Below are 15813 nucleotides of genomic sequence, written 5' to 3'. Positions count from 1 at the left end.
TAAAAAAAAAAAAAAGTTTAATTACATAATGAAAGGGATTAAAATTAAGTTCTGAGAGACCTGAGCATGAGACATCAAGATTGGAAAAAAGGGGAACATGTTCGTAAGACACATGGCACAGGGAGAGACATTTATCTACACTAAAAGTCTGTCCTTTCTTCTCATTTCCCGCTTTCAGCATGATGTAAAACTGCTTTCATACAAAATCAACACTCAGTGCCACCTCACTTCTCTGCTCTTTCCACTGGCAAAGGGATTTCCCCAATCTCAGATGCATTCACGGCATCTTCAAACACCGATCAACAAAATCCTTTCACTGAATCAGCCCATGACTTCTTATTGCCATAACTCAAACAACAAACAAACAAAACGGGGTGTGGGGGTGGGGGGGGGACTGAAAAGAAATGCTTTCATTCTAAGCATCCAGGTAACAATCCAAAGAAACACCCAGTCTACCAATTGAGCATCAGTAGATATGACTGCAGTAGTATTTAGGGCTCTGGACTCCTGAGCAGGGGATTGTGGGTCAATCCCAGGTGGGGGACACTGCTGTTGTACCCTTGAGCAAGGCACTCTACCTCCAGTAAAAACCCAGCTGTATAAATGGGTAACCATGTCAAAATAATGTGATGTGAGTACAGCTCCACCTTGGTAAGGGGGCGATGCAAAACGAAGTGTAAATATAACAGTTTCAAGAAAAACAGCCTTGTTTGCACATGATCTTCCTCCATCTCTCTTCCTCCTTTCCAGCTTATCAAGAGTCTGACTTCGTACTGGCTGTCACCCCCAGTGATGTCACAATAACTCGTCCTGCCTTATGCTTATGGAGCCAATTTCACTCGAGCTATGCATATTTACATTGCAAGTTATTTTTTGGATTGAAAGGTTAGCCGGGGTCACAGCGAACTATCAGGCTGAAAGGAAGGAGATAGACCAAAAGGACTATAACTAAGTGATCCAAGGATCCTGTCCAGTCTATTTTTGAATGTTCCCAAATCATGGCTTCAACCACATAACTGGGGAGTTTGTTCAGATTATGACAACTGTGTGAAGAAGTGTCTCCTGTTTTCCATCTCAAATGCCTTTGTGATGAGTTCCCCTTTTTGGAGAACAATCTATCTTTCACATTCCTTTTTAAGGTTATGCAACCCCTCACAAACGGGATGGAACACAGGAGATGAAGCTTGTTCAGCAACAACTGTGTTGACAAGCTTTTTCTGTGCTGTTTCATTAACTTCTTTGATGTCACCGGCAGGATAATTGAGGAGTTGAGGTGTACTGGGGAAAAGGGGTTGTGTCTCGATGAATCCTGGCAACTCCTTTACATGAAACCAAATAACCAAATGCAAAAACCAGGGTCTACTATGTATCAATCCAGCCTCAATGTTCTCATTCATAAACCACACCATATACAAGTCGCATTGTGAGTGTAAGGACTGAAGCAGCCTGCGATGGTCTGATCTTGATGGAAAACGATTTGAACAGAACATAAAACAAAACACACAAGGGTTTCCTGGACTCATCACTCTAAAGCCAGGTGGAAATTACTTGGAGATTTTGAGCTCAGTCTCTCAGGGCTCTCAAGCTCAGCAGGAGGTATTGTGAGGTTCAGGAAGACCGGTCTGTGGCCCAGTTGGTAAAAAAAGCCTAGACTGTGAGTGAGATTGCGTGTTTCAATCCATTTGACTGGATCTATAATTCTGGGGGTACACAGCAATGATCCACAGAATGGATGGTGCTTAACCTGGGAAGGTCATGTCAGGACATTGTATTATTATCTTTGCCTTTCCATACCATCATGCAAAAGTCCCTGTTAAAATCACAAGTTTGTTAACTTTCAAAACAAAGTGTCAGCGTAGTAAAAGTATATTTTGGCTAGAATAGCAACCCTTGACACCTACATTTTAAGATGGTGCGTCTATAATACAATAGCTGGATGTGATGTATTATTTATATTGGAGGAGCTGAAAGTCTGCTATTGAAATGTTTTTTTTTGTCTTCAGGATGGCACCTATTCTTCACTGGTATAACTACCTAGAACAAAGAGCTGCATTGATGAAGAACTTGAAACTGGGCTTTGCTTTCTGCAAATCACAACTAGAGGAGACAGTTGGGGGGATTAAAGCACTGCAGTGTAAGGTATGACTGCTTTTCTACATTGCTGGGCGTCTAACTGATATTAATCCCTTGCCTCGCTGCCAAAAATAACCCTCTCACCAGCTTGCTGTGGTAAGCGGTTTCATAATGAGCTTTTGTCATTTTTGTAGAAGTAACTGTGTTACATCATTGCCAAGCTGGAGTGTTGTAAACTGACACTGCACTGGGGCCAAGGAGAGGTGGGCTGGAAAAAAGAAAAATGTCTATCCATTTCAAGAGGTTTGTGTTTTCACAACACTTAATGATGGCGAAATGCTGTGCTTTTTGTCAGTCAATTGTCTTCATAGTTGCTATTGTTCTGTACAGTCGTCCATTGTTTCACTACACTAGGCACAACAAATGTAGCACTCTTCACACACGCACTCCTTTGCCAAGAGAGGAAAAAAAAAAAAATGTCACCATGGGAAAACTACTTCACGGATATTAACTGTAACTCTGTAAGTCCTTTTTGATTACTGCCTGTCTGAAAAATAACCAGCCATCTCTGATGAATTAATCTGTTCATCAAAAGCGATCTGTAAAACAACCATGTGTGCCTCTTCTCATCCGAGTATCAAGAGTCATTCTCCTCCCTAAGAATTCTATTCCTGTAACTTATGCAACCGTTCTCATTTTTACTGAACTTGACAAATAATAGGTTTCTGATTGAGTTTGATTCTTACTAAAGGTGCTAGCTGAGGCCGAAGAAGCGACTTCAGCATTCGAAGCCACACAGAAGAGCACAATATGAAACGATCTATCTGTGCAAGGCTGTTATAAAAGACGATCTTTAAAGGGTCAACTGATATGCAGACCACCCTCAAATCAACCGCCCACCGAGAACAATATATGATTTTAGCTTCCATTCACAGAAAAAAAAAAAAAGAAAACATGCCTTCAAGGCTGCATCTATGATGAACTTTTTCCTTGATAGAGCATAAATTGGAATCGGTCTGGGAAATAATTAAGACATATTTTCACATTGCGGAGTCTGGAAACAATCAAAACATCACAGAGCGACTAGTTACAGACGACTTCATACAGAAATGCCCGCTGTTCCTCAGAGAGTTGAAATACCCAGGCTTTATTGCAGAATGACAAACTGGGGCACTGACTCTCAGAAGAGACGGATAGGCGTGACTGCTGGGAACATTTAGGCCAAAGGTTGAGACTGTGGTGGAATGGCATCAAAGTGAAATTGAAAGGACAGTAAAGTTGGGCACCCTACTCTGTATGGTACATTCTGAGCTGAAAAGATCAAAGAGTTGGGTCTAAGACTAACCTCTGCACATCCCTATCTCCACAAACTATAGGTTTGTATGGATTGTGTGGGTCTTAACCAAAGCCTATATTGACAAAATGAGAAAATGAATGATAAGCTAATATATTCATTAGATCTTTGGTCCAGTGCCCTTCTGCATCAGTGAGAATTCACCCAAAAGAGGCAACAATAATAATAAAAACAACCAACTGATACATTTCCTCTTCATAAGCAAGCAGTTTTGAGTGCTACTTGATGAAAAAAAAAAACAATATGAATACTGTCTGGACTTTTACAGACTCTTATATTTACACAAACTATATGCTAATCAGGTGCATGCAACTACAGCTACTCTACTGTGCAAAAACCACTGGGAATTCAGTCTTCAACAGACTGCCAGTAAATTCAGCCTGATAGTAATCTATCCCAAACTAAGAAAGAGACAACTCTGTAGGCGCATTTCCATATTGTAAATGATGTCATTAAGTATCATTAAGTTTATTTTAGAATTAAAGCAGACTGTATTTGAAATGTGTGAAAGGCAAATGAGCAGACTTTTCTTCCAGTCAGGGAAGTGAACTGAGTCAGTGGGTGGGCCCGGTTTAATATGTAAACCGGGTAACAGTGCTTTTACTCCAGATATGATTATGCTTTAAAATGTAAACAGGTAAACAAGGCTTTTACTCTTGCTATGGTTGGATGCACTTCCCAAACACAGGGTGCATAAAATAAAAAAAAATAAAAAAAGCACTGGCAATTAACGACTAAGGCATCCGCCAAAAATAAAATACAATCAATCAATTAGGAATGAAAGCCTTTTCTATTCTGAGCAAGGAAAAGCTAATGCAAACAATTGAGTGATATATCCTGGCTCAACTGTCGCACCACAGCAGTCATGAACTTCTCTGGGTTGTGAAAGAAAAAGCTTGACCCGACTTCTCCTTACAAAAACATCAAGGGGAAAGCTGTGTTGAACAGGGCTACAAAGCACACGCTGCCAAGGCAGAATAGGGAACAAATGAATGCAAATGCATAAGGTCAGGGGTACATCATCAAGCACTGCATATAACTTAGAAGAGAGGAAAACATGAGTGAAATGACTCCATAGATAGACAATGTGTTGAATTCTGATATATAGCAAGGTATTATTTTAAGTTGGGCTAATTATGGGTTTAGATTTTTCATCTATGTTTTTGATAAATATATTTCTGTAACTGGCAATCTAATATTTCCACAGGATAAAGTGCATGCTATGCTTAATTCAATTAAAGAGGCACGCTGGGCAGCAGGCATCAGGTTATAAACTCTGAGGACGAGAAAGCAACTAACACTCACACACATTGTATATTTGTGCATGTGATATTTTTAGTCTACACATTTTCCTTACCTGTTAATAAAGGTAATGACTCTTAATCACCAAGTTACAACAATTATATGTAATGAATATACCTTAAAACGTTGTACGTTTTCAAGAACTCTGTGGTTCAAGACGAAAGTTTAAAACACCGAATTGTCTAAAGCGATTCCTAATTATAGGACCAGGCGCCAAAACCTGAAGGGTATCAATTTAGAAACGAATCTAATTAGGCCAGGGCATGACAGCTGAATTATCTTTCTAACTTCTCGTTAAATCTGTTCAAACTTCTTCTTCTTCTTCTTTGCCACACATGTATTTATAGTGTGGGATTAAGAAGTAGAAGAAGAAAAAAAGACAAAACGAGTTAGGTGAGTTACAGATTTCAGTTTCAGCCCCCCTGACTGAATCAGTGCGTGTGTCCCAGTCATAAACAAGTCTGCCGTTTACTGTGCTCAAGCGGCGCTACAAGTGTTTGCAAGTCTACGGCTTCGACTTATACACATCACTCCCGCAAGGAAAAATCTAACAGAGACAGATTGCAATCTCTTACACTTGCTCAAACGTTTTCCATCCCGTCTCCAAAAGGGATGCTGCAGCCGCACTGCACAATTCACACTCGGCGCAATCAAAGGCGCACAAACCCTGGACTGGTGCATTTACGACCCAGTTGTGCAATATTCGCGTGACTGCAAAAAAACAAAAAAGAGTGCCTACAAAAATTAATAAATGTGCTCATAATGAGAAGAGCCCATATATCAGATTACAATAACACACTCCGGGCCAGCACCCCCGGCCTCCCCCTCCCTCTTGTAAGCATTGCGTGAGAGCACCGCCAACTCTCAGCTTGATTATGATTAATGCAAGAGTGCCATTTCCATGCCAGACCAAACTACACACCACGGCTGCCTCTTAAGGTAACCCTCAGAAGCACTGAGCACAGAGAAACCAGCGTGCAATCTCAGCCAGCACTCCCTCACACACACCGATATATACCAAGTTTGCATTTTTTTCCCCCACTTAAAAACTGTGCCTTTACCTAACTTCTAACTTAGGTGTCCCCGACCCCTTCTCCAACCCTAATCGCACCCTCAGACATTAGGGAGACACAATCATAGTTTTGGACATGACGTTTCATGTCTCCCTAATGACTGTATATATAGGTTTTAATATAAAACAAACATTATTCCAGCATCTATGCAAAACATATAGGCTATGCAAAAAGCGCATTCCAGTCATTTCAGCTTCTACTGCTACAACTTGTAATAATAACACTAATAAGAAAAAGTGTTGGAACAAGTAGTTATACGTGTTTAAAAACATTTACGATTGTGGAATAAATACATCTCCACTTCCAGGACTTGTTTCATAATAAAACAGTAAATAGTTTACATAACAAGACGCAACATTGGCTAAATGACAAGCCTACAATGTAGCAAGTGTTACTATGTTTCTTTGGGGAAAATACATGTTAGTTGGCATTGTGTCTATAGCTAGACATGTGCACCCATTCATATATGCATGTTATATAAGGATATAGATATACAAATACGATCGAATTTTCTGTCAGTCCATTATATGATTACTATATGATAAGGCATATGATTTCAACACTGGCAAACCGGATTTGTGCTTCGGGTGTTGGAGTAGCTATACTTCAGATTGCTTAATCTAGATCGTACTTCACTTTACGTTACGCTGCATGTATTACAGTAATGGCAACACACACAAATATATATACATCAAGTTGATGTTAATAATAACTTACATTTTCTGCACGGGCTTCTTGCGTTTTTTGGCAGCATAGATCCCCGCATTGGACAACATGATGCCTTCTCCTCGCCAATGAGTCCAAAATGTATCCACCAAAGCGCTCCTCTCTCTCCTTTGCAAAGAAACACCCGATCAAACACTCAGATAAGAGAAATCCCCAAAGAAACAGAATTAGTCGACAGGCAGATCCACCTCGCAAGCAAACTGACACATCCAAGCGCCGGGGAAGAGCTCCATTCGCCACAGGGACGAATCCAGATCTGCTCAAAAAAGGGCTGAGAAGTTTGTTGGAAAGTTTCCTGTTCCACCGCGGCTATTAATGGCGTGCTCAGAACCAATTTTCCTTCTTCCTTTCTGTTTTTTTAAGTTGTCACTCTCTACTGCCCCCAAATAAACACGACTTGAGAAGTTTAGGGCTGTTTTCACTTTATTCAGGCCAATGCCGAGCGCTGTAACAGGCTGGGACCGGCAGCGGGGAAGACTCGGTCCTCGCCATTGGTGCAACACGCTTTCAGGAAATCATATAGAATAAGTGCCTTTTTAAGGTGGACCGAGAGCAATGCAAGGATGGCAGTTTATGAGGACTTAACTCCCTCCTTCGGTTGCGTATATGAACTGGATTTAAACAGATATATTTTTCAATGTTGGGGTATTGGAACAGAGACTCCGGACTGTCACACATTTGGGATTGGCCTCATGGGAGACCAGTGTCAACCCAATAAAGACATTTATTTTAAAAACAAGCATGTCACATTTAATTCAATTTAATTTACACCAGTTGTACCCAACCTGGTCCTGGAAGAGCCACTAGAGCCACCCAAGAGCTGTTTTTTTTTCAACTACTTCCAATTACTTAATTGAACCTTTAACTGAAGTAATACATTCCTAAATATTTCATTATTTTAAATGATAGGGGTTTTAAGTTCATTTTATAAGCAGCTAATTATCTTATTATGTAACCAACTTTGAATCAGTTACACCATTTCAAAAGTCAAATACTAGCTAATTATTACTTCAATTAAGGATTGAACTGCTAGGTTGGAACTGCTGGTCAACACACATACAACACACAAAACACCCCCCAACTAAACAATACTGTAGAGAAACAGTTACAAAACAAATAGTTCCTTACCTTACAGAAGCATAACTAACACAATTGTAGGCCTATCTTTTTTCATCAAACACATGATTTTGTTCCACAATATTCCACAATGTTCCCAGATATCTGGCCTTGTATTGTGGCCTTATTTAATCCTGGAACAGTCTTGTTATAGTGATTGTGTGTGATGAGTCTTATGGCTTTGGTGTTTCTCTTTGCATGTTCTGCTGGACTGACATTGACCTGGAGGTGCCTGCCTGTGTGTCAGCTGGGTTTTCAGCCCTGATTGACCCCATCAGGGCTGTCCTGTTGAAGGTGCTTCCAGGCCATGTCAGGACCAGCGGCCGTCAGGTTCGGGGGACAGAGGGGAGCTGAGCCACATCCAGAGCCCTCCTTATTCCATTTCATTGGAACAATGCACACTGCGCCTGTATGATCATACTGTATTTAATTATTCAATGCATTTATTAAATCCAAATATCACACCTGGAAAAACAGCTGTGGTCTTGTATTTTCATCTGTACCAGTGTCGTGTGTGTTAGTCACAGGGGCTCTACTGCATTTGAATGTTTTCAAAGCACTGACCATTGACCGGAGCACTGGGCTCCACCTGTATCCTAACACTTTTTCTCAAGGGCAGTTGCCTCTGCACTTCCTCTCTCAAATAGTGGCTGATGCCCCCTGCTCAGCCCTCAATCACAGCATGTGCACCTGGCTGGAAATCCACTACAAGCAGGTAGCACTCTCTCTCTGTCATCAGCTTTGCTTTGTAGTGTAGTGTGGTACTTTAAACCTCAGTCCCATCGTTTCTGGCAATGGCATTCAGTGGCTTTCAAGATGACACTGTAAACACTTTTTGTACAACATATGAGAATGCATCCTATTGTTTTTGGTGCTGATTGGTGGTCCAGATTCTCATGAGGCCCCGAAGGACCCCAACATTTTTGACAGCTTATAACTTCTGATCAGTTATTTTTAGCACGATACTTACAATGTATGTTGTATAGTAAACCATATATTGTTTCTGAATGTCATTAGTTCTGACCTTTGACCTTCTCAGAGCCAGGTACTGCATGTTGGTTAGAATTTGTCTTCAGATATTGAACATGTATAGGAAACCACATGGGATGTATCCATGCATGACCTCCAACTTGACCTCTGAACTTTCCTTTCAGGTTAAATGAGATTTTTGGGTTACAGTTCAAAACCCATCAGTCATCATGCATCATGTCATAAGGGGCCAAATGTGTTCTTCTGAAAAAATTGTTTGAACTTTGACCCTTCCTTTAGGGTTCAAAGGTCAAGTATATGTTGTTTTTGCCTAATAAGTGCTTTCAGATTGAAGTCACACTTAGTATTGGGCATGTATAGAAAACCGTAAGTGGTCTATGTGAAAACGTCCTTGAATGTGACCTTTGACCTCTTGTTTCAGGTCAAATGGAAATTTTTACCACTTTTACCTCTGTAACATCCAAGACAGGAGATAGATCCATAGTCTGTATAGAACACATATAACAAAACATATATGGACTTTCAAAATATAACCCGTTATTTGACCTTTGACCTATCCTTCCAATTCGACTTTAGTGTGCCTGTATTGCATTCACAACTCCACACTCCACCTTGTGCACTGTGCTCAGAGCAGCCTGGGGAACAGTATGGATATCTATACATACATATATATATATATATATATATATACAGCACATACACACAGATCAGAGCAGCCTTAGTTTGAAGTGAAGAACATTTTCATTTTATTTTGTAGGTTAGAGAGAGAAAGAAAAGAAATGTAATGATTGTTGATGTTGATTCATTATAACTGTCCAGCTGTCATCTTCGCCAGAAAAGGACTGGTGCTTCCATTTCTAATGTTCTCACAAAAGGCCCTCTCTTCCTGGCCTGCTCTGCTCTGGCCCGACCGGCGCGCGACAGGGCACTTTCGCTGGAGTTTGAATTATGTCGGTTGTCCGTCTTGATCAAGAGCTGCTGCTGCACCTTGATCTGCTCACGGTGTGCCTCCAGCTCTGCTTCCTTGTGAACCTGGTCGATTGTCTTTGGACCGTGGTCAGCCCTCCTGGGCACCCAGTTATCCTGAGGAAGGGGAGAAAATGTCAGTGACCATTGTAGAGAGAGAGAACGAGAGGCACACAGGGACTGGGGGATGGGAAGCAGAAAGCAAGGAAGGTTTCTATTCTCCCAACACTCATTACCTTTCTCAGGTCCAAGACGTCCTGCAGCATGAAGCAGATTCGAGAGGAGGTCTTCCTCTCTATGATGATCTGCTCCATCTGGCTGAAGTACTGGTCCATGCGGGGCTGGTGAAAAGGTCACACAGAACAATTAGAAAACAGTGCAGACAGCAGGTAGAGAAGTAACTTTATTCCACTGTGTGAAGCAGAATTCCTTCAAGAAAGCTTCTGCAGATGCTCAGAAACACTTATTCATACTGTCTAGAACCCCATCATGTTGCTGGATGTTTAGCCAGGGCTCAGTCTGGAGCAGCGGCCAGACCTGCCTTACCTTGGACCTCTCCAAGTCCAGGTCTTTGCCGATAGTGGAGAGGAGTCGGCACAGGCACTCCAGGGACTCTTCGTGGTTCTTCAACAGCTCGATGATGCAATTGTGCATGGTGGTCCTCGTCAGCATCTTCAACTTGAACAGCTCCGCAACGAACCTGATGTTGCCTAGCGCGCGCTTCTGGGCCTTGTGCTTGGCCTCCTGCAGCTCGTCACGTAGACGCTGCCGCTCCTCGTCCTGCGCACACAGACAGCCCTTCATTACACACTGTCATACTATCATAACAGTGATTATTCAAGCATTTTCAAGCCCTGAAAATCAGTTTTGCATTTTCCTGTCTGTTTCCAGACTTCCACACTAGCATAAGAACCCAGTTTATATTTTTCAAAAATTAATTCCATTTTTTTTTACCACCAAGGATGCATCCAGCAACTTCTGCTTCATCTCGAAGACCTCGTCTCCACCCTCCTCCGTCTCAAACTCCTTCTGGCAGCGGTTCAAAAGCAGAGTGCGGAAAGGCACCGTCTCTCCCGGCTTGTCAGCGCTCGGGACTTTGAGCCTCAGAAGGCACTGGCACATATTGGCATATGTGGCGGAGAAGTTGGGTTCGGAGATGGCCTTCTCGAAGATGAGCTCCATGACAGCCTGGAGTCGCTGCTCCGTGTCAATGATCAGCTCGTCCACTTGGCACATCAACTGCTGGAACATCTGTGGGGTCAGCTTGTTCAGAATACTGTTCATCTTGCGGATCAGTAACTGTTGAAGGGAAAGGGGGGAGGAGGGAAGGAAGGAAAAAGGGTTAGTGCTGCAAGTCCGTGTTTTTACTTGTTGTGGAGAGGTGGGTGCATGTGAGCGTATTCAGCCCCTCAGTTCCTCTTCTCCATCAGTAGAGATCAGTGGCCCAGACACCATGGCACTAAAAACAGATCATCATTGGGGCTCCATGTTTACCCACAATCCCCTTTACTAGACTAGCAAATTATTATTCCCACCCCCCAAACACGAACCGTGTCCTCTGCTCCTACATACCTGGGTAATAATGACCTCGGGGTCATCACCCACTGTGGAAGACTGCTTTACTCCAGGCTTCCATGCCTTCTCGGCCTTGTTGAGCTGAACCTCATCCGAGAATGACAGGGTGATGACCTTGCGCTTCTCCCTCCTCTCGCCCTGCTGGGAGCACCAGGGACCCACTGCTGAGGACTGGGGGGACAGAGAGTCAGTCGCTGGTCAGGCAGGGGGCCACGGGGTGAATAGATTCTCATTGTGCACAATCTCTGATTGGCCTCCTGGAGCTGTACTCCAATGCTCAACAGAAACAACAGCTCTCAGTGGAGACTGCTTCCAAGACAAACTGCACCATTATCTTCAAACAGAAGTATTGTGAGGATTCTCCTTTAAATTAAAGTGGTCAGTGTCTGGAAGTGACATTTCTAAAATGTGCCAAGCCTTTAACCCAGCTTCACACTGCTAGTGTTGATTCTATTGAAGCTACATTTGTGACATGATCATATTGCAGGCAGACTCACTGACCTCTCCTCACCTCTGCTGCTGTATATTTGTGATGGAGGGCATCAGCAGAGGCAAGATCCACTGAACAAATAAGTAAACGTTAAACCTGTGATAACAGCAGTGTGAAGTTATGGGCTCTGAGCCCCTTATTATGTGCAGCAATGTATCATCCCCTTACCTTCATGTCATTGAGGTGGAGATACTCCCCAATGATGGACATTGACTTCTTCAAGGCAATCCTGTCCAGGCCGCTCTTATCCCCGGCGCCTCTCCTCTCAGAGTGATTGCGCTGGCCACGCTCATGGCGCTCCGGCCGCTCGAAGAGGTTACTACACTCATCGCCATCCCGGCAAGAGCTACTCCTGAAAACAGAGGGAGAGGGAGAGATGTGAATCAAGCATGAACCTACTGACAACCTAGATGAGCAATATCTATAAAGTGGGGGTCTCTCTTCTGGAACATTTCTACAATTCTGTGGAAAAAGACACTCAAGCAATGGTGAAAATCTTCACAAGCCTGAACTTCAACCAACAAGACAGATTGCTTTACAAAGTCAGTGAGTTAAACACAGGTCAAGCTCAGGTCAGTCCAATTTACTCATTTGAACACTGAGTCATTCATCTATAGTGGATAAGTAGGGTAAGAATTCCACAGCAGAAACTTGACCCTGGGCTGAAAATGGGGAGGAAAAGACACCCCAGCTTTCAGACCAGGCACCAGCTGCCTCCGCTGCCCCCTGCGGGATCTCACCTCGGTGGCACTCTCCATGCATCACTGTGTAAGGAGGAAGGAGTGGCGGAGGACGACTGCTGCAGGGCGGAGCAGCGGTTCAGGGCGCTGGAACTGGCCCGTCCAGACTCGAGAGCTGTGAAAAGAGGGAGGTAGCCACTGAAGGAACAGGCTGCGCTGCTACACAGAGAGAACTACTGCCCTGAGCGTTTTGAGGGCTTACAGTACAGGAGACCAAGAATGCAGGCTCACTGCTCCAAACCACAGACCTAGTCCTCACAGTTATGTTCAAGCTTCTCCCACATAAGCTCCTTATTACTTAATTGAACCAGTTAAATTGAATTAAATGGTTTCCAAATCTTAAAATAACTCACACAACCTCAATAGTTTAAGTTGCCAAAAAAAAAAAAAAAAATGGAACATAAGTCACATAAGATTGGGGACTGGGACCCCCCCCCACCCCGACATCGACATCATTAGCAAATGAGGTGGTGTGATTGGACAGTTTCGGTTGAGTTATCATCTGTGTGCTCTTGAGCCTCACCTGCAGGGCGTGGCCCCCCAGGGCCCCCACATCGGTTGTCCTTCTTGATCAAGAGCTGCTGCTGCACCTTGATCTGCTCATGGTGCGCTTCCAGCTCTGCTTCCTTGTGGACCTGGTCGATTGTCTTAGGACCCTGGTCAGCCCTCCTGGGCACCCAGTTATCCTGAGGAAGGGGAGAAAATGTCAGTGACCATTGTAGAGAGAGAGAACGAGAGGCACACAGGGACTGGGGGGTGGGAAGCTGAAAGCAAGGAAGGTTTCTATTCTCCCAACACTCATTACCTTTCTAAGGTCCAAGATGTCCTGCAGCATGAAGCAGATTCGAGAGGAGGTCTTCCTCTCTATGATGATCTGCTCCATCTGGCTGAAGTACTGGTCCATATGGGGCTGGTGAAAAGGTCACACAGAACAATTAGAAAATAGTGCAGACAGCAGGTAGAGTGACTACTTTATACCACCGAGTGAAGCATAATTCATTCAAGAAGGCTTCTGCAGATGCTCAGAAACACTTATTCACACCACTGTCTAGAGCCCCATCACGTTGCTGGATGTTTAGCCAGGGTTCAGTCTGGCGCGGCGGCCGGACCTGCCTTACCTTGGACCTCTTCAAGTCCAGGTCTTTGCCGATAGTGGAGAGGAGTCGGCACAGGCACTCCAGGGACTCTTCGTGGTTCTTCAACAGCTTGACAATGCAATTATGCATGGTGGTCCTCGTCAGCATCTTCACCTTGAACAGCTCCCCAACGAACCTGATGTTGCCTAGCGCGCGCCGCTGGGCCTTGTGCTTGGCCTCCTGCAGCTCGTCACGTAGACGCTGCCGCTCCTTGTCCTGCGCACACAGACAGCCCTTCATTACACACTGTCATACTATCATAACAGTGATTATTCAAGCATTTTCAAGCCCTGAAAATCAGTTTTGCATTTTCCTGTCTGTTTCCAGACTTCCACACTAGCATAAGAACCCGGTTTATATTTTTCAAAAATGCATTCAAATCTTTTTACCACCAAGGATGCATCCAGCAACTTCTGCTTCATCTCGAAGACCTCGTCTCCACCGTCCTCCGTCTCAAACTCCTTCTGGCAGCGGTTCAAAAGCAGAGTGCGGAAAGGCACCGCCTCTCCCGGCTTGTCAGCGCTCTGGACTTTGAGCCTCAGAAGGTACTGGCACATATTGGCATATGTGGCGGAGAAGTTGGGTTCGGAGATGGCCTTCTCGAAGATGAGCTCCATGACAGCCTGGAGTCGCTGCTCCGTGTCAATGATCAGCTCGTCGACTTGGCACATCAACTGCTGGAACATCTGTGGGGTCATCTTGTTCAGAATACTGTTCATCTTTCGGATCAGTAACTGTTGAAGGGAAAGGGGAGAGGAGGGAAGGAAGGAAAAAGGGTTAGTGCTGCAAACCTCGGCCAAGTCTGTGTTTTTACTTGTTGTGAAGAGGTGGGTGCATGTGAGCATATTCAGCCCCTCAGTTCCTCTTCTCCATCAGTAGAAATCAGTGGCCCAGACACCATGGGACTACAAACAGATCATTATTGGGGCTCCATGTTGACTCACATTCCCCTTTACTAGACTAGCAAATTATTATTCCCACCCCCCAAACAAGAACCATGTCCTCTGCTCCTACATACCTGTGTAATAATGACCTCGGGGTCATCACCCACTGTGGAAGCCTGCTTTATCCTAGGCTTCCAGGCCGTATCGGCCTTGTTGAGCTGAACCTCATCCGTGAATGACACGTTGATGATGATTCGTGCCTCCATCCTCTCGCCCTGCCGGGAGCACCGGCGACCCTCTGCTGAGGGCTGGGGGGACAAAGACTCTGGGCCCTGTCCCCCCATGGGCTGTATGCCACGGTTGGCAAGAGAGGGGGTAAGGACAGGGACAGAGTTCATTCCTGTCAGCCGACTGGGGTCCAGGGGACGCACAGGGCTCTTAGTGGCCTGGAGAGAGGGGAGGGAGGGAGAAAGGGTCAGACCAAAGCTGCTATTCCTTCAAGCCATAAAACAGTCTTCTGGGAACTTGCTGTGGTGGATAGGTAACACACATACAGTAATCTGAATAACAATCACCATTAGACAGCAGTTGACAAAAAACATGCGACATGGTACAAATGAGACAAATGCCCCATATCAACATTAAACAGATCCATCAGAACAATGCAGGTAACCAACACAATCAGAAGATTTTATATATACAAATAAGTCAATAAAACTCTAGGGTCCTCTAGACAGGCAGGGCTCAGCGTACCTTAACCACATCGCTAATGGGGATTTCCTGCAGCCTGTCAGAGATGAAGTCTAAGTCCTGCAGGAACTGCCTCTCATTTTTCTCCTTCTGGTCAGGGATGTATTTCGACCTACAACATAATTTTTATGAAAGAACATTTCCACAGAAGTCTTGGTTGCGCCGAGGATTACGAAATAATGAAAGCAATACATTTTAGAGGTCGGCTCACAATCCGGTGTACCATGAGGTGTTTAAATGACCCAGGCCTCTTTTTACTCAACAGGTATCAGAAACAAACATTTATATTTTAGCTAGAAATTGAAAATATGACAAAAAGGCAGTAAACGCAGTCTCCAGTGTTGAAACTGTTTCACGTTAAACTTACTCAATTTATGAATGGGACATCAACCTTTTTACAGAAAACAAAATAGTTGGCCTATACATCACGTCATTATAATAATTAAATTGTCTCAGGGAATAAAACAGTAACATGTCAGCATATACCATATCCACTTAAACATATTCATAGCCATTTCACCATATTTCAAATCCTCTCATACAGTAATCATTAAAAAGAATAATATGGTTCAATAATAATGGCTCAATATGTAGCTACACACCCACGCATAGGAGCATTCACATGATCGTGTACTGGT

At 43.8% G+C, this 15813-nt stretch overlaps 1 protein-coding gene and 2 non-coding genes across 4 annotated transcripts in view; all 3 read right to left on the bottom strand.

The window, feature by feature from the left end:
- ahr2 (aryl hydrocarbon receptor 2) overlaps window positions 1-6920 on the bottom strand; it is an 88594-nt gene extending 81674 nt beyond the window's left edge. For both annotated transcript variants that reach the window (XM_066688541.1, XM_066688543.1), the window contains exon 1: window positions 6520-6920. In XM_066688541.1, the coding sequence (XP_066544638.1) occupies window positions 6520-6578 (59 nt within the window). In that variant the 5' untranslated portion in view covers window positions 6579-6920. The remainder of the gene's footprint in view (window positions 1-6519) is intronic.
- A 4085-nt stretch (window positions 6921-11005) lies between these two features.
- On the bottom strand, window positions 11006-11082 carry LOC136712023 (small nucleolar RNA SNORD66). The gene has a single exon (XR_010804795.1). It is a non-coding gene; the product is annotated as a small nucleolar RNA SNORD66 (small nucleolar RNA).
- Window positions 11083-14392: 3310 nt separating this feature from the next.
- LOC136712026 (small nucleolar RNA SNORD66) lies at window positions 14393-14469 on the bottom strand. The gene has a single exon (XR_010804798.1). It is a non-coding gene; the product is annotated as a small nucleolar RNA SNORD66 (small nucleolar RNA).
- Between the last annotated feature and the right edge of the window lie 1344 nt (window positions 14470-15813).

Source organism: Amia ocellicauda, chromosome 16 (assembly GCF_036373705.1).
Source record: "Amia ocellicauda isolate fAmiCal2 chromosome 16, fAmiCal2.hap1, whole genome shotgun sequence".
In the NCBI taxonomy this organism is placed as follows: domain Eukaryota; kingdom Metazoa; phylum Chordata; class Actinopteri; order Amiiformes; family Amiidae; genus Amia; species Amia ocellicauda.
This window is presented reverse-complemented; position numbering and strand designations above follow the sequence as displayed.